Genomic DNA, 13,281 nt, shown 5'->3' with positions numbered 1-13,281 from the left:
TGTTTCTCCTCTGGCTGTGGACTTCAGGAACCGGCTCCAGGCCTTCGACCTTGGGATCACCTTGGGAGCTTGGGTTCCTTGGGCACTGGCAGAGGTGACTGTTTCTTCTGTGCTCTTTCCCCAGAGGCCCTCGCCTTCAGCTGCTTCACGGAGCTCATGAAGAGGATGAACCAGAACTTCCCCCATGGAGGTGCCATGGACACACACTTTGCCAACATGAGGTCACTGATCCAGGTACGGCCAGTCCTATTCAATAATATACCTTCTTCCGCTTCAGCCTAATGGACCTCAAATCAACGTAACAGCCATGCTTAGCCTAACTCAACTCAATTCAGTTCATTTTAACTCAGATCAACTCCACTGGATTCATTCTCACTGAGCATTTATTCAGTCCAGGCACTGTAGCTACAGTAATAAAATATGGCTCTCGCCCTTAAAAAGATGCTTGCTTGTACTGATCCTTTCCCTCAAAATAACATTTGGGTATATTTCTCACACACACAGCTTTATTGAGCTATAATTCACATACCATGCAATTGACCCTTTTTAAATATACAATCCAATGGTTTCTAGAATAATCTCAGTGGTGAAACCATCACTAATTTCAGAACCTTTTCAGCACCCCAAAAAGAAACCCCAGTAACCACGGTAACATAATTTCCTCTCCCTAGCTCCTGGCAACCATTAATCTACTTTCTTTCTCCATCGGTTTACCTATTCTGGACATTTCATAGAAATGCAGTAACATAACTTCTGTGTCTGGTTTCTCTCACTTAGCATCATGTTTTCAAAGTGCCTCAACATTGTAGTGCGTGTCAATAGGCCATTCCTTTTTATTGCCAAATGATGTTCCATTGGATGGCTCTGCCACATTTTGTTTTTCCAGTCATTCATTGATGGACGTTTGGGTTGTTTCTACCCTTGGGCTGTTGGGAATTGTGCACTGTGAACATTCGTGTACAGGTTTTTATGTGGCCGTCCATTTTCATTTCTCCTAGTGATATACTTAGGAGTGATATTACAGCTGCACCACGTTACATTCCCACCAGCCACATACAGGGGTTCCAGTTTCTCCCCGGCCTCACTAACACCTTGTTGTCTGCCATTTTGACCCTTACCGTCCTGGTGGGTGTGGAGTGGTATCTCATCATGGTTTTGTTTTTGTTTTGTTTTGTTTTGTTTTTTTAATTTTTTATTTATTTTATGATAGTCATACAGAGAGAGAGGGGTAGAGACACAGGCAGAAGGAGAAGCAGGCTCCATGCACCAGGAGCCTGACGTGGGATTCGATCCCGGGTCTCCAGGGTCGCGCCCTGGGCCAAAGGCAGGCGCCAAACCACTGCACCACCCAGGGATCCCCTCATCATGGTTTTGATTTGCATTTTCCTGACTAATCATGCCGAGCATCTCTTACGTGCTTTATGGTTATTTGCATATCTTCTCTGGGGACACAACTGGGTTGACCTGAACTGGGTCAATTTTCACTTCAAATCTTTGGCCCATTGTTTAACTCCACCTGGTCTAAGGGGTTGAATGGCATCCAGTCTGAAGGTGGACCACCCTTTATTCAGTGGACCCCTCTGGTGCAGCCTCCTGCCGGGAGGCTGATGCCAACCTTTTCTCCCTTGTGCAGATTCTGGACTCAGAGCTCTTTGAGCTGATGCATCAGAACGGGGACTACACTCACTTCTACTTCTGCTACCGCTGGTTCCTGCTGGATTTCAAGCGAGGTATTGACTTCAAACCAGGGACTTGTTCCCAGACTCTTTGCAGTAGAATCTCAGGGGAAGAAAGGTGCCATGGAGGCAAGCTGGGAGTGTTGGAGTGAAGCTGGAAGAAGAGAGTAACGCCCATCTGTCGAGTTCTGTTGACTCACCTGCCGCCCTATTTTGTAAGAACACTACGCAGTAGGTGTTGTCATGGTTCCTATTTTACAGATGAGGAAATTTAGGCCAAGAATTCAATTCAGGGATAGAACCAGTAGAGACAGGATCTTAGGCCACCTCTGTCCACCTCCTAAGTCCAGTTAGTTCCTACCTGTTCTGTTATGCTGCTTATCAGAGGCAAGGCACCCCTTGTCCTGTGCAGCATGGTGCCCGTGTGACTTAGAAATGGGGTATAGCACTGCACACTGGTATTGTGCAAAATGAGGGTGATGCTGATAAGAGTATCTACCCTGCAGGGAGATGTTTACTAAATGCCAGGCAGTGCGCTGACCCATTTCTATGTACTTTCTCTTCAAGCCTCACCCTGCTTACAGAGGAGGAGAGGAAGAGGCTGGTATCAGGGAAGTAACTAGTCCAAGGTCACCTTGCCAGTAAGCGGTGGGACTGGATTCGGACTGAGTTTATTGAGTACAGGAAGCCGTCTCTCCACCACCGCTCTCTCTAGTTTCTTGGCTAGCTCCAGTGGCAGCCGCCAGCTCTGCCTGTGTGCAGAGGCCAGGGGATACCCCCATGGGTGCTGAAGGAGTTGTTAGGTACAGGGAGAAGGGGGGACACTGGTCAAGGAGCAGACCAGGGATAGGTAAGTGTAAATTAAAGCTGACCATGCTCAGTTTCTCCCCTACAGAAGCTGGAAACTTAGAACCCCGCTAGTCTGCACTGACAGTTGGGGAAACTGAGGCTTCTGACGGTCAAATGGCAAGTCCAGGCCTCCTACCTCCTGACCTGAGCTCTGTCTGTTGTCTGCTGCACGAGGGCAGAAGTACAGGGCACAGCTGGCCTGGGATTTTCCCAGAGGGAGGGAAACACTGTGAGCTCTGTGGCTGACCCTCTCCCCACGCATGTGCATGTCGGGTGTCTTGGCAGAACTCGTCTACGATGACGTCTTCTCTGTCTGGGAGACCATCTGGGCAGCGAAGCACGTCTCATCCGCCCACTATGTCCTGTTCATTGCACTGGCTCTGGTTGAGGTCTACCGTGACATCATCTTGGAGAACAATATGGATTTCACGGACATCATCAAATTCTTTAACGGTACCTGCATGACCAGAGTGTCATCGGTGGGGTGCGGGCTTCTGACAGGCCCTGTCCTGGGGCCTCAGAGGTGGGAGATGTGTTGAGATTGACACATAGTAAAGGGGATATACAGAGGTTCCATCTGCTTCTTGTGTCTATTTACAAATGGATGAGCTGACATCTTGTAACACAGAGAATGAATTTTTCTCAGGAATCTAGCAGAAGGAGCATGGGTGTTGAAATGAGGCTCAGGGGTAAACCTGCCTCTGCCACTAACCAGCTGTGCCCATGGATAAGTCACCCCTCCTCTAAGTGTCACTTCCTCATCTGTCAAATGGGGTAAAAGTGTCTGCTTTGAAGGGCTGATATGCACAAAAGCAGCTGCAAGGAGGCATTTGAAATGGTGTGAGAAAGGCACAGCCTTTGAAGTCAAACAGGTATGGATTCGGATCTCAGCCACTTGAGAGCTATGTGACCTTGGGCAAGTGACTGCATGTCTATGGGCTTCAGGTTCCTTGGGGATAGAATGATACTAACACCTCCCTCACAGAGATATTGGAACAATTAAATGAGACAACATGGATAAAGCCTACACGTGATACCCACCCAGCTCATAGGAGGGGCCCTGTAGCTGGAAGTTCTTGCTACTATTATCACTATTTAAAATTTTAGAAAACTAAAGATAATTTTGAAAAAAGCAAAAGAAGAAAAAGAAAAGCTGCCTTTGACCTTACCCCAGAGACCTTTTTTTAAAGATTTTATTTTTTAAGTAATCTCTACACCCAGCGTGAGGCTGGAACTCACAACTCCAAGAGTCTCACACTCTCTCAACTGAGCCTGCCAGGCACCTCAGAAACATTATTTTTAAAAAATCTTTTTATTTTGAAGTAAGTGTAAATTTAGAGAGAAGTTGCAGAGATAATACAAAGAGTTCTCGATACCCTCCACTCAGCCACCCCTAACGTCTCTATGTTACCTGGTCCTAGAACATTTGTCATGACTAAGAAGTAAACATTGGTACATTACTCTTAACTAAACTACAGACTTTGATTTTGCCTTTTTTTAAAGATCTTTTTATTATTTGGGAGAGAGAGGAAGAGGACGTAAGCAGGGAAAGGGGCAGAGGGAGTGAAAGAAGCAGACTCTCCATTGAGCAGGGAGCTGGATGCTGGACTCGATCCCAGGACCCCAAGATCATGACCTGAGCCAAAGGCAGATGCGTAACCAACAGAACCACCCAGGCACCCTTTGCATGGTTTTTAAGCGATGCCCTTTTTCTGCTCTAGCATCCAACCCAAGAAACCACATGGCATTTACCGGGTTCATTGAAAAAACTTTTTCCCATCTCATCTTTTCCACAGTCAAAAGAAAATAATATTTTTATTTCATTCTTAGATAAGTACAGTGATTAATGGGATTATGTACCTGTTGGCTTTGTATAGCTTCCCAAACCTTGGAACCAGATTGTACACCATCACCTTCACTTATTTCCTGTTCCACAGTGATTTTCATGTGGCTTTTGCTTTTTTCTCAAACTTGGTTTTTCAATTGCTTGCAGAAAAACCTTGCATTGCAAAGATATAAAGTGATTGATAGGAATGCAGTGCAATTTGTGACCTCCCTGGCACCATACTGGTTTGTGGGGTGTTGGACAGATGTGGAATATTATTTTGTCTCCTTCACAATCTCCTTGAGTTCCCAGTGGCATCCTGGGGTACCTTGGTAGCTAGTTTGGGAATCATAGTCTTAGTGCATTTTTCCTCCAATAAATGATTTCTTTATGATAAACATCTGGTTTAGGATTATTATGCTTTAAAGATCTGATCAGGGGTGCCTAGGAGGCTCAATCGGTTAAGGGTCTGCCTTCAGCTCAGGTCATGATCTCAGGGTCCTGGGATAGAGCCCCAAGTTGGGCTCCGTGCTCAGCGGGGAGTCTGCCTCTCCCTCTCCTGCTCTCCCTGCTTGTGCTCTGTCTCTCTCAAAAGAATAAATCTTAAGAAAAAAGATGCAATCATTTTATGTAGCTCTTAATAAAATTACTTTTACTTTCTCCTTTCCCCTTCCATATCCTTTAGTACCTTTTAACATTTGGCTGTGTGCCCAGCATTGCTTTCTTTAAAAAAAAAAAAAAAAGATTTTATTTATTCATAAGAAACACATACACACAGAGGGAGAGAGAGAGAGAGAGAGAGAGGCAGAGGGAGAAGCAGGCTCCATGCAAGGAGCCGGATGTGGGACTGGATCCCGGGTCTCCAGGATCACACCCTGGTCGTGGTATTTATATAAAGGGGCTGGGAAGACCTAACTTTTTGTAGGTGAACCCACATCCTCTTGTTTGATCTCACAGCAGCCTTGTGAAACAGATACTGTTGCCATCCCCATTTTCCAGATGAGGAGACCAGGGTCCAAAGTGGCAGGACTTCCCCACAGTCTCTGCTTCTAGCGCTGCTCTGGGGATGATGCCAGATGATGATGGTGGGAATGCCCCAGAGCCCCCCTGCCCCTATCAAATCTGAGACTGAGGCTTGCGGATGGACACAGCAGGAGGCTCATAAGATCTTGCCTTCTGCTCTTTCAGAAATGGCCGAGCGACACAACACCAAACACGTCCTGAAGCTGGCCCGGGACCTCGTGTACAAGGTGCAGACACTGATCGAGAACAAGTGAGGGCCTGCTCACCCGGGCAATGTCAACCGAGCCACCACCCACCCGTCCATCCTGCTTTTCCTCCCGGCCACCCCGGGAGCGAGGTCCTGGTGTCTGTTCATGAGCATGGACTTCAGTGCAAAGAGAAACTACCCCAACTTTGGCCACCAGGCAGGTGGGGTCAGGGGGTTGCCCCTTTGGTTCAGCCTTACGTTTTCCTGTTTGACCATACGTTTTCCTGTTTGACCAAAGATTGTCCAAGTCTGGGATTTCTCCCTTGTTGGAATTGGGGTGTGTCAGTGGATGGAGGGAACATTTTCATGAGTCGCCTCCAGAATGGTTGCCTCTCTCTTGTTCTGTCCCAATCCCTCCAAACTGTTTTGTCAGCTGAGACTTAGGGGAGGGAGGTTTTCTGGGAGGGGGATTGGTGTAGGAGAGGCCTGTGGGGCTTACCTCTGTACTCTGAGAAGGGCGTTTGGAGATGTTCCAGAACATGGCTGGAAGGCTGGCTTGGGGCAGTTTCTGCACCCTGGTACCATTGACATTTGGTCTGGGTAATTCTTATTTGAGAGGGGCTATGTGTTGTAGGATGTTGAGCAGCATACCTGGCCTCTACCCGCCAGATGCCAGTAACACCCCCTCCCAACCCAGTTGAGACAACCCAAAACATTGCCAGATATTGCCAAATATCCCCATTTGAGAACCACTAGCATAGAGGCGGGGCTACAAATATATCTCTCTCCCCACTTTTTCTTTACTGCCTATGTCCTAAGACTTCCTCCTGTTCAGAAAAGGCACAAGGGAGTCCACATCCCTCTTGGGGTCTAGACTCCATTTGTTGTATTCTCTCATTTTTTTCTCCTCCACCTGACCCCAGGAGAGATTTCTTTTCTTCTTTTCAAGAGAGGCCTCCCCTTGGAAGGGCAATGGAGCATGGGAAATGTCTATAGGTGTGAGACAGCTTGAGGCCCCTCTTGGTCCTGCCCAGGCACCCCCCACCCCAGGCCGGGCAGAGCGCACGTCCCCTTCTTTGGCTCCTAGGGAAGACCTCACCTCTCCTTCTGCACATTGAGGCTGGTGCTCCAGAAGCTTGGAAGGTGTGTGTTGGTAAAGGCCACTTCTAGAGTGTCCTTCTGATAGAGCAATCCTGCCAATTCTCTTCTGAAGAATACACAGGAATCGAGAGAAACAGAGTCAGATTGGAATGCTCATCCCCAGCATGGCAGGTAGGGTTTTGGCAAGGTTGGAGACTCAAAGCACATCACAGTGTTCATAGAAAGGATCCATTAGTCCTCAGTCCTGAGCAAACCAGGAGGGAGAGGAATCCCTGCCTGTGGGCTTGTGAGGGCTCTTCCCTTGGCCCTAGTGCCTTTGCTGCATCCAACCCTCCTAGTCCCTGACATGGGGCCTCTTGAGCAGGACGGACCTAAATGACCCTTGCCTCCAAGGAGTGTGCTCTGTGACAGTTGTATCTCCTCGCTGTGGTCCGTCACCTTCCCAAGATGGGGGGAAAATGTGCGAAAGACCCCTCCAGATCTAAATTTACCCAGCTGCTCTGCTATTCCTTACAGAGGACATTATTCTAGCAAGATCCGGGTCGTAGACCTTCTGATTCTTATTTATTTTTTCGACAGAGTAGTCACAAAGTACAGCACACAATCCCTTCTCTGCCTTCTCTCTCATGGTGTTCCAGAGAAGTGTCCATGGTTGTGATTTGGAACAATTCCTATTTATTCAGCTTAATTGTGCTTATTTTGGTCCCCATATATTGCGTGCGTCCTTGTGTCCTGGAATCGAGTGTGTGGGAGTCGTTCTGTCTGTGGAATGCCCTCCTCCTTTTCTCAGTGTTGCCAACATATCTTGTAACTGTTTACTGAAGAGTTGTGTCTATATATGGAGAAAAAATATATAAACAGAGAAATGTGTGAATATGGGTTATTTTTCATTTCCACATTTCGGGAATTTTTTTAATATGAAGGAAGGAAGTATTTGGTTTTAAAGACTGTGTCCTCCCAACCCCACCCCAGTGACCTAGACCCAGAGGGGGACAAAGTCTCATTATAGCTGCCTGGTCTTTCCCCAGGAGGTTTAAGGCAAATGAAATACTTCTCACTCCCTCGTGTCAGTTAGCTATCAGCATGAGTCATGCTGCATGACAAACCACCCCACAACTTAGTGGCCTCACACTGCCATTTACTTAGCTTATGATTCTCTGGGACAGCATGGGCTGGAAGGGTCTCCTGGTCTGTGGTGGACTTCTTCATGTGTCTGTAGTCAGCTGTTGGCCAACGAGGTGACTCTGCTTCTGACAGGTGCTTGACTGTTGGCGGGGAAAGTGGGCCAAGTGTCTCTCATCCCCTGGCAGCCCAGCTCAGGCTCGTTTATGTGGCCATGGTGGCACTTTTCAAGACAGCAAGGAGAAGTGTGCAAGGCCTTTTGAGACCTAGGCTTGGAATTGGTCTGAGGTCCTTTCTGCTACATTCTGTTGCTCAGAGTAAGTCACGTGTCTGAATACAGATTCAAAAGGGTGGGGGGGGATCAATTCCCATTTGGTGGGTGGCTTTGCAAAGAGACATGAAAAAGGAGTATGGATACAGGCACAGAAATATTTGAGGCCATTTTTGCAGTCTACCTGATGCCCCAAGAGGGGTCCCCAGATGGTCAGCCATTTGCCTCGGGGTCATACCTTCAAGTTGGCACCTACAGAGGGAGCTTATCTCTCACCCCTGATGTTCCCATGGACCACCAGCTTATCCCCCTTGACACCCACAAGTTCCTGCTTGTGGCTACCATTCAGAACCCTAGTCATCAAGCAACGGGGACCTCTCGTGGGTGTCCACCCCTAGCAGCCACTAAACATGGGCCAAGGGAAGCAACTAACTTTCAGCTGCAGAAGCAAAACTTGATTTAATCTAATGAGCACCCATGAAAACTTCAGGTTTTATATAGAAAAAGTTAGATTTCCAGGGCTCCTGGGTGGCTCAGTGGTTGAACATCTGCCTTTGGCTCAGGGTGTGATCCCGGGTCCTGGGATGGAGTCCCTCATGGGGCTCCCCACAGGGAGCCTGCTTCTCCCTCTGCCTGTATCTCTGCCTCTCTCTGTGTCTCTCATGAATAAGTAAATAAAATCTTTTTAAGAAAGAAAGAAAGAAAGAAAGAAAGAAAGAAAGAAAGAAAGAAAGAAAAGAAAGAAAAGAAAAGAAAAGAAAAGAAAAGAAAAGAAAAGAAAAAGTTAGATTTCCAAATAAGCCAGCAAAGTAGGGGCAGAGTTTGCAGGTAGCATTGGCAGCCTGGGTGAGCCTAGTCAGAATGTTCTTAGAAGGGATCCCTGGGTGGCGCAGCGGTTTGGCGCCTGCCTTTGACCCAGGGCGCGATCCTGGAGACCCGGGATTGAATCCCACGTCGGGCTCCCGGTACATGGAGCCTGCTTCTCCCTCTGCCTGTGTCTCTGCCCCTCTCTCTCTTTCTGTGACTATCACAAATAAATAAAAAATTAAAAAAAAAAAAGAATGTTCTTAGAAGACTGCCAGTAGCGATAAGTCTGAAGCCACACAGCAGCAGGCAGGTGGGGATGTGTCTTTGGCCAACCCAGACAGGGGCTTTCTTAGCGGAAGATCTGCTCCTTCCTGGGGGCTGTTTCGAGAGCAAAGACGGGTCCTGATGTGCTGACCATGCTTTAGAGACCTGCCCTGTCTCATTTCCCCAACTCCAGCCAGAGCTTGGTACATGTGGCTGTCCTCTTGGAGCACCTCCACTATTGCTTGAAGCTAGCTGCCTGCCACCACCAGGCCCAGGCAGTGCCAGCCCACTGGTTATGCGTGCACAGATGCCTGGTTACAGGCACTGTTGACCTACGGCCATTGATGTATGTTATAGGAAAAGAAATCTTAAGAGAATATTTTTGTTGTGAAGGTTTTCCTAAGTGTGTGCATTTGAGCATAGATATGAAAAGCTAAGTCTTGGATTACTAGGATGACTCAGTGGTTGGGATGGAGAAGTGGTCTTTGTTTCTTTGTTTATAGAACACAGAGTTGTGGCTGGACTCCTGCCATCTTCTTCCTTCTCCTAACCCTTCTTGCTTCTTTCTCTTCTCTTCCCCCCCCAGCACCCCTCCCCCGCCCCATCCCCAGATTCCCCTCTCTCCTTCTGCCTCATTTCCTTGGAGCTAAGAGCATTTGGATAGTGTCTTGCCCACAGTTTCTACTAGATGATCCTGTTGCTCAGAACAAGCCCCCAGGGTGAAGGCCCTTTGGGCTGTTTTGCTGTTCCTTAATGCCGTGTTCCAGCCACGCTTCATTGGCTTTTCATGGAGAGTTTCTCCTTTGGCTTACAGGGGAGGCCCCAAGGCTATTGAGAAGCACTTCTCTGTGCAAAGAGCTTGGGGGGCCCTGACCATCCCATTTTAGGATGCCCGGGAGGCATTTCTGCATCTGGTGTCCTTTTCCTTCTCCCCCTCCCCCACCTCCCCTCCCAGGTCTGAGGTCCCAGGAGCCCTGAGGTGGTGTGGTCAAGGACAGTGGGAAGAAGCTCTTTGAATTTCCACTCTTAAGTCTGGAGGACATCAGACCCATCAACCACTGAGTTTTCTCCCACACTTTTTATTTTTTATTTTTTTTATTTTTATTTTTTTCTCCCACACTCTAAAAAAAAAAAAAAGATTATTTATTTATTTGAGAGAGAGAATGAGAACACAAGCAGAGGGAGGGGCAGAGGGAGAAGCAGACTCCCCACTAAGCAGGGAGCCTGACCTGGGCTTGATCCTAGGACCCTGAGATCATGACCTGAACCCAACGCAGATGCTTAACCAACTGACCCACCCAGGTGCCCCTTCTCCCACATTTTGCAATAGCATTTTCAGCTCAGGTCACCTGCAGCCCACCTTTCTGATTCTGACCATGTCTGTGCACCACCTGCATGATTGGATCTTTACTAGTTTTTTTTTTTTTTTTTTTGGTTCCCTGACCGGGAAACGAAACTAGTTTTCTTTAAACCAACTCAGTTTTTAGATTTCTGACTATGGGAAGCCAGTATCATTTACATAAACAGAAGATAATTGTAACAATAAATATGATTATTTTCCCACAATACTATTTGCCACCCAAAAAGGCTTTGAACCTAAATCCTGCTCTCTTTGTTGAAAAGAGATGTAGCAAGAGTTTGAGAAAGGGTGTGAAAGACATGCTGGCACCAAATGAGCCTCTCTTTCTCGTGGACATAAAAGACGATTGAAGCAGGAATGGCTTTCTCACCATGCCGACTAAAATCCTGTACCATATCTCTGTCCACATGTTTGGGGAGTGATGATTTCGGATCCCCGATCTGCCACTTCCTAGCTGTGTGGCCTTGAGCAAAGAACTGTACCTCTCTGAGCCTTTGTTTTCACTTCTGTGAACTGGAGATAATGCCTCCCAGTATTCTAGATGCAGGCCTGACTCCCTTCATTCACTGGGACCCTTTATTCCTCAGCATCTCTGGGGGATGGTTTCCTGGTTGAGACTTCGGTGTCCCTGAATTTCCAGCATCTACCTATCTCAGGTTCTCTTCTCAGGTGAGTCTTTGAAACCTAAGAGAATATGGCTCCTGGAGGAGAGCTCAGGAGTGGATGAGCCCCCAGCCCTCCTGGGCTGTGACCAAGGAGCACAGCAGTTAGGTGTGGTGAGGCCATCAGTTCTTGGCAGGAGCAAAGCCCACGCTGACGCTGCAGCTGCAGTTCGCATCTGATTCTGCTGAGGCAGGAAAAAGCTTACAGGTCTCTCCGCTTTTGGCTTTTAAGCCACCAGGTACCCTGAGAGCATGAGTGGAGTACAGGTAGAGAGGAGAGGAGCACAATTTGATCTTTTTGGAGTGCCAGCTTGCCTGTTGGCTAAATCAAACCTTAGCAGAATTCAAATGACCCACGGGACCATGCAGTTCCCTGGGGATTTTCCATTATATTGGATGTTGTACAGGAATTCTCTGGTATCTTCTTGGCTTCCTTTGTTAAGAGTGATTTCCAGCCTTTGTAGACACAGGGCTTCTTGAAACAGCGGACGCCCCTTGCTGTGATCAAGAGAAAATAAGACTGACCAATCCCGTTGCCTCCAATAAAGATGGAGTCTCCCTGTAAATTGTTCTGCATTAAGGGCTAGAGAACCGGCTCCCTTTGGCATTGCTGAAACAGTTCAAAGGGAAAATTAAGGGACTTGGGAGAGGTTATTACAGAGGACATGTGGGTGTCAGGGGCTGGGGGCTGATTTTGGGCTTTTACTCAGTGGCATCCACTTGCTGCTTTTTGCACTGGGATGCTGCTTGGGTCTCGAGGGGGTCTCACAAGGGAGACTGACTTGCATGGAAGTGTTCCTGCTGATATCAAAACATTGCCTCTGGGTCCTTTTGAGCACCGTGTGATGGCTTCCTAGGATTTCTATTTATTCCATTATTCTATTCCTTTTCTTTTTTCTTTTTTTAAGATTATTTATTTTAGAGAGAGAGTGTGTGTATGCAAGCAAGGGGAGGAGCAGAGGGAGAGAGAGAATCCTCAAGCCGAGTCCCTGGTGAGCATGGAACATGACAGAGCGTGGGGCTCAACCCCAGAACTCTGGGATCATGACCTGAGCCAAAATCAAGAGTCAAGACGCTTAATCAACTGAGCCACCCAGGAGCCCCTCTATTGCTTTTTTCTTAAAAAGCTGTCAAGTTGTCTTGATTGTTCTTTCTGGAAGAGGAATGCAAGCTGCATTCTCTGCAGTCTGTGTGTTTTCAAGATAATGGAGCCATTTGGGGGATTGCTTATGGATGTTCTTGGTTGAGCATTTATTTATTTATTTAAAAGATTTTTATTTTATTTACTCATAAGAGACACACAGAGAGAGGCAGAGACAGGCAGAGGGGAAGCAGGCTCCCTGAAGGGAGCCCAATGCAGGACTCGACTCTGGATCTTGGGATCACGCCCCGAGCCGAAGGCAGATGCTCAACTGCTGAGCCACCCAGGCATCCCTTGGTTGAGCATTTAAAAGCCAAAAGAGAGGGATCCCTGGATGGTGCAGTGGTTTAGCGCTGCCTTCGGCCCAGGGCATGATCTTGCCAGTCCCGGGATTGAGTCCCACATCAGGCTCCCTGTATGGAGCCTGGTTCTCCCTCTGCCTGTGTCTCTGCCTCTCTCTCTCTCTCTCTCTCTTTTTCTTTCTCTCTCATGAATAAATAAAATCTTTTTAAAAATTTAAAAAATAAAAATAAAAGCCAAAAGAGTTTGACAAAGATAAGCTAGGTCGGGCAGAGGGTGCAAATCCTGGTTTTACTTTGCCCCCACCATAGAGTCTGACAGACCTGGGTTCAAATCCTAGTCAACTGTGCAGACTTAGGCAAGTGACTGTACCTCTCTGAGCCTCAGTTTTCACATCTATGAACTGGGGATAATAAAGCTACCCTTCAAAAGGAGGCTGGGCATCAGATGTTTTTGCCTACCCAGCATCCTTCCCTTGGTTCAGTACCAGCACCTTCTCCCATCTTCTGCATTACAACCATGGTCTTCTGTGAGACTGCTGATATGCCCCTCCCCCTAGGGGGCACATGACTCTGTCATGGCCAATCAGATTCCTTCTCTGGGAACAGAGCCATTTACCCTTTTCTTCTGCAGTGGCCAAGCTAGAAGGATGGCAGCCTGGAGCTGCCTGTGACCATGTCTCCTGTGAGTAGG

At 47.6% G+C, this 13,281-nt stretch overlaps 1 protein-coding gene across 1 annotated transcript in view; it reads left to right on the top strand.

The window, feature by feature from the left end:
• The window catches only part of SGSM1 (small G protein signaling modulator 1), a gene marked incomplete at its 5' end in the record, with an annotated part of 51,472 nt that extends 43,909 nt beyond the window's left edge, over nucleotides 1–7,563 (top strand). The window contains 4 exon segments of the mRNA XM_055323430.1: nucleotides 125–234; nucleotides 1,634–1,730; nucleotides 2,811–2,978; nucleotides 5,539–7,563. Coding sequence (XP_055179405.1) covers nucleotides 125–234; nucleotides 1,634–1,730; nucleotides 2,811–2,978; nucleotides 5,539–5,627 — 464 coding nt within the window. The 3' untranslated portion in view covers nucleotides 5,628–7,563.
• Nucleotides 7,564–13,281: the final 5,718 nt, after the last annotated feature.

The sequence above is a fragment of the Nyctereutes procyonoides genome, unplaced genomic scaffold (assembly GCF_905146905.1).
Source record: "Nyctereutes procyonoides isolate TBG_1078 unplaced genomic scaffold, NYPRO_anot_genome, whole genome shotgun sequence".
NCBI lineage: Eukaryota > Metazoa > Chordata > Mammalia > Carnivora > Canidae > Nyctereutes > Nyctereutes procyonoides.
The sequence above is the reverse complement of the archived record's forward strand: the minus strand, read 5'-3'. Positions and strand labels throughout refer to the sequence as shown.